General features: G+C 34.9%; 1 protein-coding gene across 3 annotated transcripts in view; it reads left to right on the top strand.

The window, feature by feature from the left end:
* Nucleotides 1-128: 128 nt before the first annotated feature.
* The window catches only part of jing (AE binding protein 2 jing), a 193,473-nt gene continuing 178,593 nt past the window's right edge, over nt 129-15,008 (top strand). Inside the window, exons 1-2 of one of the 3 annotated variants that reach the window (XM_070210158.1) lie at nt 129-230; nt 4,089-5,292. In XM_070210158.1, the coding sequence (XP_070066259.1) occupies nt 4,484-5,292 (809 nt within the window). In that variant the 5' untranslated portion in view covers nt 129-230; nt 4,089-4,483. Of the gene's footprint in view, nt 331-4,088; nt 5,293-15,008 lie in introns of all 3 variants that reach the window. The other 2 variants (XM_070210157.1, XM_032437130.2) reach the window with 2 other exon arrangements.

Here is a 15,008-nt window from a genome sequence, read left to right as displayed (position 1 = left end):
CTAAGAAAAGAGCAAAAAAAAAATTGGTTTTACTCGAGACGCTTTACACTCAAAAATGTAGCGCTCACTCTTTCTCTTTCATTCGCCATCAATTGCGTAGCCATTGCAATTTTAGATTTGCTAATGCAGTGCGTTTTCTTTGCTCGTTCAGTGCAGTCGCGTCATGTGCCGTAACGTGTGCATGCGTGCGTGTGTGTGTAAAATGAGTTGGAAATTGGAAAAGTTACAAAGTACCGCAACAATGGCAACTGCAATTTGTGTAAAAGTGTCGCGCAACATTATGAGTCCTGTGTAATTTTCTGCACTTGGCCACAAGAGCCGTTTGCTTGCGTTAGTTTTCTTATATTTTTGGGGTGCTCAAAGAAATAGCACAAGACGCAAAGTCAAACGATTACAAAAACAACGGCAAATCTAGCAAACAAGTTCTGCTGCTAACACATACCAACGTATGGTGCGCTCTTGCTCTCTCTCTCTCTCTCTCTCTCTCTCATACTCTAGCATGCACGCTCTCTGGCAAAACAGTTGCATCACAAAAGGCCGACAGAGCAGCAGTCGCACACACACAAGCACACGCACACACAGCTCGTATACGTTAACGTAATAAAAGCACGTGTTGGCTTTGATTTTGTTGTGTTGTTGCTGTTGACTTTGTTGCTTTTTCTTTACGTTTTTCTTTTGGTTTATATGTGTATGAACATTTTGTATTCATGACGTGATTTGTTGTGTTGGTGAATGATGAAGCGAGTGAGTGTGTGTGTGTGGGTGTTTGATAACAACGGTGTCTTTACATGTATTTGTGCGCTCTCGCTGGCGTTCTCGCTCTCGTACCCGCTGTTGTTTGATATATTTTTTGTTATTGTTTGCGTTTGAATTGACTTTTCTTAATTATTGAAACGAATTTGCGTGGGCAAAGGAAGCTGCAACTAAAAAGCGTGGGCTACTTTTGTTAGTGCATGATTAAGGAAGTGCTGCTGCTGCTGCTGCTGCATTGGGTGCTCTATAAGTCGCCGATTTGCTAATGCGCTCGGAATGTTTGTCAAGTTGGGGCACAGCTGGCGATTAAACGTGTGTGTGTGTGCGTGTGCTTTACTACTTACGTACTTAACGGTACCTAAAGTTGCGTGTCTGCATTCAATCAATTGCAAGGATCAGTGTTGAATAATTTGCAATAAAAATAGAAAAAGAAATAAAGAAGGAGCACAACAAAAGACAAAATAAAAACTGAAATGTTAAATATAATATGGAAGAGGATATTAACATAAAAAAGTATGCCTGGAATGTGCAAGAGAAGGCGCAAAGTAAGAAGTGTAAAATGCGAAATGAGAGAGAAATTACAAAACTACGTAAGTGTGTAGCAGGGGAAAGGGAAAGGAAAATCTGTATGCTTATGTACATGTGTGTGAATTTTAACGCTTATGTACATATCTGTTTATATTTTTGTACTTATATATGTATGCATGTATGCATGCATGTATGCATGTATGCATGTATGTATGTATGTAGCAGCAAACGCGTGAAATTAAGTAGCATGAGATTATGTTAAAAAGCAGATAAGCGTGTTGCGAACAAATAAGGGACACTAAAAGGTAATTTCTAACACATTAGACTCGCAATTAAAGCCAAAGCGTTTAAATTTGCATGCGAAGTCTTACATACGCTATTCCCATAAGGGAACTTTACACATACATACAACATGTACATATACACACACATACATATATACAAAGCACTACGTTACGTTAAACAAGATCAGTTTGTTAGTTGTGTGCGTTCTTCTATGTCTTTATAATAAGCTTTGTTACATAGTTCACAGTGGAACCTGTTCCAGTTCTTTTCCCGACTGTCGCTTATTGCAACTTTATTTCTCACGCATATCAACAGGTAACAAATATTATGAGCATACAACATGTTTGTGCAGTTACTTTTCACCACCCACTCGGCTGACAATCGTTGAAAATCTGCTGCTTAGACCGAAAATAAAATATTGAACTTCTTTATAGAGCTAATAAAAAACAAAGTATTAAAAAAAGCATGTGGGCTTGTGGCGCAACAAGCAACAGCCGCACAACCGCACAACCGGCTTCCCTGTAGACCCCACCTTCAGCTACCCCGCACTCCGCCCGCACGTCCCTAGGCTCGCACTGAGTATGCCAAACCTGCTGCCGCTGCACAGAAATCAAAAGTGAACATCGCATCGCTTGCATATTGCCAACGTTTGCGTGCTTCGCTTCCCCCTTCGTCTAACTCGGCCGATTCGCCACTCGGCGAACAAAATAAAAAAAAAACACTCAGTGTTGGCGGCGTCGTCGTCGTCGTCGTCTAGCGTTTTGGCGCTCGTGAGTTGACACGAAGTTGCGGTCGTTGCTCGTTCGCATGTTCGTTCTTGTTGATTTCGCTCGTTTCTTGCTGTCTGCTCGGTTCTAGTTGGCTAAAGCTCTTCGTGTGGCGCTCAGTCGGCCCCACACCAATGCGGCGCTCGTCGCGACAGTCAGTCGCAGGCAGAGGCCAGCAGCCAAAGCAACGCGGTAGTGAGAGTTTCGGTTTTGCAGTTTTTCGAGCAAATATTTTGCTCGCAATTAACAGTTCGAGTTGACATTTTTTACATGGCAATTAAAGCAACAACTGCAGCGAATGCAAAAACGAAAACGTAAATTGTGTGTGCTTTTTGATTATTAATAGACAACGCGGCCCCGGCGAACGTAGCATTGATAACGTCATGTGCGAAAGAGCGAGCGAGCGACAGAGAGACAGAGAGAGAGAGTGTGTGTGTAAGTGTTTGTGTGCGTGTATTGGAATGCATTTGATTAGAATTGTTTGGCTTTGTTGTTAAACAAATGCCAGATTTGTGACTTTGTTTCCTCTGTTTCTGTTTCTGTTTCTGTTTCGGGTTCGCCGTTTCCACAAACATAAAAAAAAAAAACACAAAGCTCAAGAGACCCGAGAACCGGTTAACTGTTTGCAAAGCTTGCAAAAATGTTTTTTAGTTTTGTTTTTGGCTTTGTTTGTGCACTGCAAATGCACAACAGGCAACAACAAAAAGCGCCGGAAACGAATTAAACTCATAAGAAGAAAATTAGCTGTCATTCAAAAATGCAAATTTAAATACATTCACCAAATTGCTATGAATAATACAATCGAAGTCTTCAATTGTGAATTTGAAAAATTAATTAATCAAAAGAAAAAAAGTGCTGACCAAATGCAAATGTTATTCTAAAATTGTGTCACAGAAAAAAAGCTAAAGAAAAATAAAACGAAAAAAAAGTGCTCAAAAAATGATTTTGCAGCAAATTCGTGTTTAAATTTCGCAAAAAGGAAAAAAAAAAACAAAAGCGACGGCTGTAATTTGAGTAAAGTGCAATAAAAATAATAATAATAAATAATTTTTATAATTTAGAGCAATATATTTTTGCAACGTTTGAAATAATTGCATGGCGTTACAGTAAAGCGTGCCTACTGTGCGAAATGTTAAAAAAAATATTAATATAATTTTTACAACAATTTTTATAGATATTTAAATATAATTCGAACAAGAAACAGAGAAATATTCACAGATAAATTCAAAAGCAGCCTCAATTTCAGATAGTTTGTTTGTTAAAGAGAACTCAAACAAGAAGCAGAGAAATAAACATAGATAAATTCAAATGGAGCTTCAGTTTTTAGATATTTTCTCAATGTGCCAGGGCTGCAAAAAAAGGACTTTCTGCCTTATAAAGCCGTTTTATTGTTGCTTTTAATCATTTATTGTGCAATGACAAAGAATCAATTTAATTTCTTATATATAATTTCTCGCCTTACGCAAATTAATGCAAAATTTGATAGAGAAGTCGTGGAATAAATGTTAACTCTTTCAAAAATTGGTTGAATTTTTGATCCGTGATTATTTTTAGTTTGTATTTTCGGGGTATACCAGAGCGTTAATTATATTTGACAAAATATTTACTAAATTATAATTTGCTTACGGAAGTTTAAATGAAATGAAAGTAAACATGAGTTCGCTAATCGAAACGTTTTAATTAGCGATAATGCCTGAATTATAAAGTTTCGTAGCACTCAAATTTTAATAAGAAATCTACTTTCATCTTCAATAGTCTCAAGAACTGAAAACTAAGAAAAGAATCCAATTTGAATGAAGAAGAAAACAACATTAAACTAAAACAGAAGAAATGCGAGACAAGAACTAAGTAAAAGTTGAAGACTTTGAACAAAACAAATGCGAAAAGCAGCTTAAAGCAATAGGAAAAAAAATAGAGCGCAAAGTGAATTGAAGAAAAAAAATATGTGTCGTAAGCCAAACAAATGGCAACAACAACAAAAACAACAGCGAAAAGCAATTAAAAAGAACGTTGCAACAACGAAAACAAACAACAGAAGGCAGAGAAAACAAAAAAGTGCATAAAGAAAACAAATTCAAAACGAAATACGTAAACAAAAAAAAAAAAAAAAAACAAAAACAACAAAAACAACAAAAAGCAAAGCAAAGAAAATGTCAGGCACGCAATCGAAGGACATTTCGACAAAGACTAAAGAAACGGCTAATGAGGCAGCAACGGCCACGCCCATAACAGCAACAGCAGCGCCCACAACAACAGCAGCAGCAACAACAACAACAACAACAGCAGCAGCAACAACAATAACAGAAACAGCAGAGACAGCAAAGGCAGCGTCAACAATTGCCAAGAAAACTTTAACTTCGAGTGCGGCTTTGTCATTGTTTGATCAGCTGAAAAACGGCGTCAATTTGAACAGTTTGACAGGCACTGTTGCCAGCATCACGCCCTCTAGCCCCTTTGCGCCGCCCGCTGCTCCAACAGTCACAAATATTGAACTGAAGCCGCCGCGGCAACCGCCCAAGGCGTCCTTTAGCACGCCCACGCGGCTGCTGCTTGGCATTGTGCAGGGCACCAAACGGGGCAGGGAAGCAGCAGCAACAACAACTGCAACAACAACAAATGCAACAACAACAAAAGCAACAACAACAACAACAACAACAACAAAGGCAACAACTGCAACAAGAACAACAAGCTCTTTGGCAGCTGCAGCAGTTGCTGCCAAATTGGATATCAACGCATTGCGATCTCAGCTCTATCAGGGCGCCAGAAAGACTGCAACAACAACAACAACAACAACAACAACAAAAGCAAATACAACAACAAATACAACAACATTAGCAACACGCACAGGAACAACAACAATAACAACAACTGCCAGAGGAGATAGAGGAGCACGCGGGAATGGGAATAGCATAAAGAAACGCTGCTTGGATCGCTACGATTCATCAGAGTCATCAGACAGGTGAGCTAATGTCTTGTTAATCTACGATACACAAGGGTTAAGCTCTTAAATGGAAATGGTCAAATAGATCTTTAGAGATCCATTTAGTGCACATTTTGTGTAAAGTGCGGAATGAATGACTTTTTCTTCACATAGTAAGAACAAAACAATGACCCTCAAATAATTTCTTGATTTTCGTTTAGAATTCCCAAACGGTTTATGCACGTTTCAATTGTTATGGCAGGCTAGAACTACGTCAGAGCAGGAGAGTTAGCAAATGAATAAAATAGGCGCAAGTTAAGAGAGAGTGATATGTGCCCAAAAAGAAAAGTAGATAAGGCGAAACAGAAATGGGTAAATAAAGAGTGCGAGTTGGGAAAGATAGATAGGCAAACTCATTGTGAAAGACCGCGAAGCATCAACAATGTGACACATAGATATTGAGAAAAAGATAAAAAATTGGAAGGAATTTTAAGAAATTAACTAGCTTGAGAGTGTAAGATAATATTCCAGTGCTAATAAAGGGTACTATTTATATAAAAAATGCAAAAGATAATTCGTTTATATACTAAAACAATGAGAATACAAAATTGAGAATATACTTTAAAACAATTGTAATATTGTCAAATATAAATATGTATATAACGAAATAATTAAAAAAAAAGAAATATTATAATGTATTTTAAAAAAATAAAACAAAGAAATAATGAAAACTTTAAAAATTTTAATAAAATGTAAATATATATTATGCAATATTATATAATATATTTATAAATAGTAAAATTTAAAACAATAATAATAATTTGTGATTTTTTTTTACATAATATAAAAATATATAATACTAATATTATAATAACAATAATAATAATAATAAAAATGATAATATAATAATAATAATATAAAAATAATGCTGTAATAATAATAATATATGTTTATATCATTTAGTAAGCTTTTTCACAAGATTCAATCTTAAGAAGTCACATTATCTATTATTATTATGATTATTATTATTATAATTGTTATTATTATTATTATTATTATTATCATTATTATTATTATTATTATTATTATTAATATTATTATTATTATTATTATTATTATTATTATTATTACCTATCATGATGGGGCTGCACTAAAGACTAATAAAATGATGAGCCGTAAAAGATACCTCTTAAAATATGACATATAAGGAAACTAAAAACAACATAATTATGCCAAGATTTCAATAACAAAAAAATGTATACATATATATATATATATATATACATATATACCTTAAAAATATTCTCTCTATTTTGCTATGTCTTGCAATTCGCACATGAGTCATGATCATGACCACAACATTTAAACTTAACTCAAAGTTAAGTTTGAACTTAGCAACAAAAAAACTGTCAACTTTTTGTGCAGCTGCATGTTGACAAAAAAAAAAAAAACAAGAAAAAAAAGACTACAACAAGTTGAATTCAAGTTGGGGGCTTGCCAAACAATGCAACTGCTATGAAAACAATGCCAAATGCAATGCCAAAAATTGCAAACATAACATTAAGAAGCCCAAAATGCGGCACGACTAAATATACACGAGTAGCAGCAGAAGCAGAAGCGACAGCAAACACTAACTTAAGCTGCATGTTAAATATGTGAGCGAAAAAATAGCATTACGATCCACAAGATGCGCTGTAAATGTAAAAATGTAAAAAGGAAAGGGTACTTTTTGTTATTAGGCTAAAAGTCAAGTAACAGGGGCATGCCACTTATAGCATACAACAGCAACAAATCTAGGTAGAAGCCAAGTTATGGGGATACAGGATACACAGGATACATTTGGCTAGCATTAATTAGGGCTGACAAAGGCAAAGACCAGGTGTCAAGCTTTCGAACCGTAAACTTTATGCTTTGCGTTTGCTTGCGGCATGCCACAAATATCAAAAAAATAGATATTCAAAATGAAAATTGTTGCGACCTGCCACTTCTTAGTCCTCAGCTCAAATTATTTGATGAAATGCAGCAAGCAATTAAATGAATTAAACTAGTACAATCTGCATTGAAATATTCGTTTAACAGCCGTGTCTAAATTTAGTCCAATCAATATGCTACACATTTTGAATTAATCTTGCTGATTAATCAAACGATAAGCAATTCGATTACTCGATACTTTCTCTGCATGGTGTGACAAGTGGCAAGTGTTTAGATTACAGGGTATAAACAATCGAATGCAATTTGCGAGTTATTACATTACACTTTCGACGTCGACGTCGACGTCGTTGTCGATGTTGGCGTCATTTTGGAGTCACTTAAACAAGATAAATCAACGTGGGCGATTACACAATATCGCATTGTCAGTCAGTGTAAGTGTGTTGCTGTTGGTGTCGGTGTTGGTGTGTCTGTGTGTATCTTTAACTGCAGCTGTATCTGCAGCTATATCTCTTGCACTCCCTCTCTATCTCTGTTTGTGTCGACAATTGAGGCGTGCTGGCATGACTGTGCAAAAAACAAAAAAACAAAAACAAAAAAAAGAGCAACAGCAACAACCACAGCTGGCAAGAGACTTTTTGCAGCAACTGTGGAAAACTGTGGAGCAGTGGGTCGCACTTGGTCGCAGTTGTTGGGGGCTCGGGTCGCCCATGGAAAATGTGGAAAAACCTGTACCAAGTCAATAGCACACTCAAAGAAAACAAATGCTGATTAACGCGTAGCATGGAAAATAAACAAAAAATGCAAAATTACAACAAATATGACGATGACTGCAGTCGAGTTGTTGCTGTTGTTGCTCTTCTTGTTGCCGACTTTATGAGCGATAATTAATGTTAAATGTTTTGTATGCGATGTTGGAACCGAACACTCGTGTATCTACAGCCGAATGCAAAACGTTAAAAGATGCCGCAGCGCAAAAGATTGCAACTTGTTGTTGTCGCTGGCTTTAAATGTAAAAAAAAAAAAAACAAAACAAAAAATAGTATAAAATTACAAAAATTAAATTTTAATGACTGAAGTTCTTGGCAATTGCAGCGGAAGGCCAACTAACCAAATTGAGGTCAGTTAAAGTTAAAGTAGATTTTCGTCAGGCACGCTCTTCCAAAGTTTTAAAGAGATTCAAGTTGAATTTGCGAGAAGTTGACTTTCAGATAAGTAAAATATATATATACATAAACAAGCTGTGCTAATTAGTTGAAATTTAGTACTTTTATATTATGAATTACCTTTTTTAAAATATATACAAAAAATCAAGAAAATATATAACAATATATATATATTCAATATATAAACATATTTTAAAAATACTCTTTTATAAAATATAAGCTTCTAATATGTGTATAAAATATAAATATTTATAAAATATATGAAAAATAATCAAAAAAATATAAGAAACATTTAATATTATAATTATAATAGAAAATATATTAAAACTATGTTAAAAAGAAATCCAAAAAATAATCGTTATAAATGTATGCAATAATGCATAATAATTTTATTATATTTGTATATAAAATACAATTTCTTAATGCATATAATAAATAATAACAAATAAATGAACAATAAATAAGAAAACTAATTGCGAAATATTGATTAATTAAAATTACAGCTAAACCTCAAAGCTTTCCAATTTATAGCTATTCAATCTATCGTTAAGTTTCAGACATTCATTTAAGCTCGAAAGTACTTTAAATACTATTTCATCTAGTCGTGTGAGAATTCATTCGCACAATATCTGGGATTAATTCCTATAAAATTAGATTAATTAAATTGAAAGCGTGTTTGGGCAATAATTTAATTTGCCTGATATAAAAAATAATAAAGAAATATAATTCAAAACAAAGTTAAAATTATGAATAAATTAAACAAAAACAAACAAAAAAGAAATTATTATTTAATTTAACAAACGTCGTAGTATCAAAGCCAAGCAACCGGTTTGGGTTTCGTATAATTCTAAGTTTTAAATAAGCAACAAGTAAAATAAAACAATTAAAAATAAAACCCCAAAAATTGCAATATTCATGCATAAAAGCTACAACTTAGCTGCTTAAAGATGCGCAATAAAATTTAATGCAGCGCAAAAAATTGCAAGCCATAAGAAAATAAGAAAAAAAAAGTAAAAATAAAACAAACAGCAGGAGAAGCATTTTTTCATGTTTTGAGAGCGAAAAACCAACAAAAACAAAAACAAAAACAAAAAATTAAATAAATAAATCAAAAAGAGTTCAACGACCAAAAGTTGAAATTATTTCCGACAGCAAAGCGAGGCACGAACGAACGGACGAGCACAGCCGAAGCAGAAGAACAGGCGAGTGACATGCAAAGAAAGAGAGCGAGATACAAAACGTACTACAAGATACAATATTTTAGCTAGACGCGGCATTTGATATGCCGGTGTGTGCGTGTGTGTGTGTGCGTTGCGTGCGGAAACTTAAAATGAAACGAACAGAACTTTCGGTTCGGCCTATCGATGGTGACGACAACGAGGACTGCTCAATTTATGCATGATTTACAACCAACAACAACAACAACAAGAAGAAGAACAAAAACTATTAATTAGAATGCAAAAAAAGAGAATAAGCATAGTAGAACAAAGCAAGCAGCTGCTGCTGCAACAGCCGCAGATACATATGTATCTGAGGGATGCGCGCATGCAGGAAGCTTGTCGCCCACACGCGCCATAAATTAACAATCGCTGCCGCTGCCGCTGTCGCTGATAAATGAACGCATGTTTTGCGTATCTTTAAGATACAAATGCACTTGCACGCAGCGCTGTTGCGCATTTTTAATGAGCGGAAATTAGTTGGCATTGTAGATACAAAAGACGAAAAAATTATACAAAAAAAGAAGATAAAAAAAAACCACAACAAATGTATTTGTAAGCCATAAATTCACAGCTGACGAGGTTGCGCGTGCCGCGTGCCGCGTTTGTAAACTTGGCGAACGCCTCAGCGCGCACAGATACATTTATTAAATCACCTTTAAGCGTACTCTCCGGCACAATTATCTGTCAGATAAATTATTGAAATTGTTTAATGGCGCATTTTTATAGCAAATACAACACGAACTCGCTTCATAAATCTGCATTGTTTGCGGCCAGGCTTATGCGCAGGGCCATTTATAGTGCATTCAGTTTTTGGCAAAGTATCTCTCAGATACAGATAGCATATATTTTTTCTGCTGTATCTGTTTTTAGCTCGTATTTTCATTTTTGTATTAGCCACGCATCGCTTTATTTTATTTGCATTTTTCGCTTGTGGCGCAGTTTTTGCTTAAAGAATAGCTGCTCAAAGTTGGGCAAAAAATATCTGAGCAAACAGCTATAATGTGCTGCGACATTACTCTGTTCAAATTTATGTATTTTCAGTTCATTTAAGAGTACATAATATATATTATTATTATAGTATATACTTTTTATTTTACATTATTTATTGGAGTCTGTAAACAATTTGCTAAAAGTATATTTTAAATGGTTGTTTTTATAAAGAGCTCAGTTCCAAGTGAATTCTTTTCAGTTATTTTCCACAACTCTCAGACCTAACTCTAACTCCCATGAGAGCTGAGTATTCTGATTGTAAATTGAGTCGGAATAGTTAGTAAATGTACCCTCGCACGGATGTAGAACGTTTAGAAATTGTTGCTTAAAACTATTTAAAGTTTCTCTTCAAACATTTTTGTCAATACTTAGTCAACTTGGAAAGAAAACTTGGCAATTACACAACTTGATGTGTACTTGTAAGCTAGATAAAATGTAGTATATTATAACTTAAACAATTATTGATTATAACTTTGAACTAGCGACCACTATTTTGCTGTTCCGATGTAACGTTTACAAAGTACGTTATTATGACTGTTTTTATTGAGATTTTGCATGGATGCTTTGTTCTCACATGGAAGTCCACGTTAAAAGTTCAGTTGTAGATATAGAAAGATTATATATATATATATTGTATTTGTAAAAAGTAAAAAAGGATGAAACTGAGAAGCTCTCATATTGCCGTAGATTATATAAATTTTCTATATAATTGTATATACATGCGTAAAAAGTTCAGTTCCCATATGCCTAGTTCTGCTTCTGGACAAACACTTAAATGGATCAATATTATATATATATATATATTTTGTATAAACTATTGTCTAAGCACTTTCGTCAGCACACATCTGTTCCTGCTCATCACATCACAAGTTTTCTATATAATAACCATATAGATTATTTAAATTAGAGGTAAATTTTAAAGCTTTAAAGCTGCTCCATTTCGTGTGTCGGATTCATCTATTTACAACTCCGCTTTATCTGCCTGCACACATATATATTGCAGCTGTTTGCCTTGCGGCTGGCTTTAAGGCTGGTTGCTCTCAATTGCCACGCCCCCACAGTGTTGCGTTGAAAGCGATTACACTCGATTACCAAAATGAATATGTTGAGTGGCCAACTAATTTGCTGCAACTGCAGCCACTAGAACTACTTCAACAACAACAATTACAACAACAACCACCCGGCAACCAGTTAAGTAGTCAAAATGCAAACGCCTCGAAAAAGCCAGGCGCAAGTTTTCCGATCTGCTTACCCCTTCGCCGCTTCGCTCCCTCGTCCGAGTCCTAGAAAATTTGCTCTGCCATGCATGCGACTTGCAACATGCCAACGCGTTGCCAAACTGCCTGCCACGCCCCTCTAACCGAGACAACGAGCCGCCCTCTCGGCAGCAGCCGCAGCCGTCGCAGTCGTCGCAACCGCCAAAGTTGGCCACATTGAAAATGTGCTTGTTTTTTAAATACCCTGTTTTTTGGGAGTATAACTGGGTATAATCATATTTACTATTCTGTATGTAACTTATTAAAGATGGGCTATCATTTTGTATGACATGTATATATAGATAGAGGTTTTGTTGATTAGCTGTAACTAATAGAGGAACTAATCTATCTGAAGGGTAAAAACTGGTGCTATGTGTATACCTCTCGTCAATCATCAATCGTCAATCGTCAATTATCGATTATCAATCATCCCTTTCCTTTATGCTCACGTTGATGCTCATTATTTATAAATATGCCAATCAATCTTATAGATTGATCCTGTGGTTGAGGTAATATAGGCAAGAGCTTTCTCAAAAAATGATTGACAAAGTGATATTTTGATTAATGTCGGTTTGAACAAAGAGGAAACGTACAACGACAATAATATATTTCATCTGGGTGCATAATTCGGATAACTGAGTGTAAAAAGTTGTATTACAACAAATTTTATAACTATTTAAATGACTGATTGAATGATTTAGAACTCCTAACTTATGTTTTTTTTTTGATTTATTGATTGATATAGATTGATTAGAACATGCTGTTCTATACAACCTTTTACTCTTTAGTTGATTGATTGATTGATTCAAATTGTTTCGGATGCTACGTGATGGTTTTAATACACAATATACAACTTTTTACTCTTAAATAGATCAAAGCACGCTCACATATATATTGTTTTAAATAATTTTTTACTTTTAGTAGATTGATTGATTGATTTAGATTGATTATTCCTTTAAAGACTGATTGATTTCTTTTAAATAAGCTCTGTATGAACAATTTTTTATTTAGATTGAATTAGTTTTAAGGCCTGGAGTTTGTCTTTTAGAGTATTCAATATTCGGCATATTTGAATACAATTTTTTTGCTTGTCAATTTTTACTATTTTTTTTTTTGCTCTCTTTATTGTGTGTTTTTCTTTTTCATTGTAATTTTTTTTTTATAGTCTGCATTTGTTGTTGCTGTGGCACAGTCTCTTGCCCCGCCTCTGGCCTTAGCCCACTTTTGCTCCTCCTCGTCTTCTCCTCCAGCTCCTCCTACTCCTCCTCTTCCTCCTACTCCAGCTCCTCCTTTTGCTTTGCTTGCCTTTGGCCTGTTTTGCGCCTCCTGCTGTCAGCCCTTTGCTTTGGCTTTGGTTTTTTCCACTTGTTTCAACTGCGGCGCATTCTTTTATTTTTTTATTTTTGTTCTTGTTGCTTTTATACACACATATGTATATATATTTCTTTTATTATTATTATTAACACAGCCTTTGCATGTGTGAGTATGCATGTGTGTGTTGCTTTGTATCTGTGTGAAAAGCAGTTTAAACACGAAATTAGAGCCTCTCCTGGCAAACTGCAATTCTTCCCCTCCGTCTCGCTTCAGCCCCCCGCTTGGGCCCTCGAGCAGCGCATTAAGTCGTAATAAATGCTGCCAGCCTCTGTTTTGTACATTGACCTCAAAAACAAAAACAAAACAAGAAGAAAAACCTCCGCTGCGCCCCTTCGCTTAGGCCACGCCTCTTGCCTTATCGTGCGGCTGGTGCTGTTTGTATCTTCTGTTGTTTGGGATGCTGTTCCTGTTGTCGTTGTTGTTGTTGTACTTCTGCTCATTGTTGTGTTTGTTGTTGTTGTTCTCCGTGCACATTTCACTAAATAGCTTCTATTTACGTTCCATGGAAAATGCATTCGCGATTGTAAAGTGCAGAAATTTGTTTTTCTTTTCGTTGCTTTTTTATTTCTTCTTCTTTTTTTTTTTTGTTTACAATTATTTCCTCTACTTTGTCTCTGCTGAACAATGCCAGTGCTGGGAAGGGGGAAAAACGTGCGCGACTTTTTTGGCCGTAAATCAAATAGGCAGCTCCACTCCACACACACATTTTGCCGTGCCACACAGATTTGTGCAAAAGTTTTATTTTTATGTATGTTATTTGTAGTTGCATTTGATTTTGAGTGGAGCATCCGCTGCGTGTGTTAGTTAGCTCGAGTTGGCCCCGGGTTCCTAGAAAAGTGCTATAAGTTCGACAAATAAATGGGTTAATATTCATAGTGATAATAAACAAAGGTGCATAAGAAGCTAAAAACAAATATACATTTAAATAAATAAATAAATTAATAAATATTCACGTAAATTCTTTAAAAATTTGGTTTGAAAAGTGAAGAGTCTTATCTATGTAGAGTATGAAGTCAAAATTTTATGTCTAATATATTCTTTAAATCTAAATTTTTTCGGTCGAACATCTAGTTTTTTTTTAAGTGAAAAAGAGCCTTGCACTATTCGCCTTATAGCAAAAATATGTTTCAATAAAGTTTGGGAAAAGTTTATGAAAATAAACATGATTCAATGTTAGATAAAAGCTTTTAAATTAACTTAAATTCTTAGCACTTTTTTCCGAAGCTTTTACATTTGCCCTCCCCTTCAAACCAGCCATATGTGAACGGTTGGTCTCCGTGGTGCCGTTTTTGGTCAATTGGTTTAACATAATTCAATTAGAGGCCACAAACGCGCCCCAAAGTGTTGCACGAATGTCAACATATGAAAGAGCTCACATGAAAATCAGATACAGTTGCAAAAGTAAAGCAACAAATGGCGGTGAATGTCGAAATGAATTTCAAATGGTGAAAAAAAAAATGTTGCAAGTCGGAGAAAATAATTTGCAATTTGTGCATTAAAATGGAATGCCAGGAACTAGTGGAGAAATGCATAAAGGAAAAGCAGAAAAATTCAAGTTTTAATAGGAATTGGTTAAGAGGGGAAATTAAAAAGGAAACTTAATTTATGAACGATCCAAATTGAAAAGCATTAAGCATTTAACTTAAAATTTTATTTGTATTTAGATTAACCTTTAATTGGAAATCATGATTAAAAGAAAACTAAGACTTAAAAGGCCATTCGGGAATAAAATTCATAGCTTATTCAGTTAAATTTAATCAGCTTTAAGTAAATAAAAGGCCAAAGGGAAAATTATTAGACAGTACGAAAATAAAGGATTC

This window comes from Drosophila virilis, chromosome 5 (genome assembly GCF_030788295.1).
Source record: "Drosophila virilis strain 15010-1051.87 chromosome 5, Dvir_AGI_RSII-ME, whole genome shotgun sequence".
In the NCBI taxonomy this organism is placed as follows: Eukaryota; Metazoa; Arthropoda; class Insecta; order Diptera; family Drosophilidae; genus Drosophila; species Drosophila virilis.
This window is presented reverse-complemented; position numbering and strand designations above follow the sequence as displayed.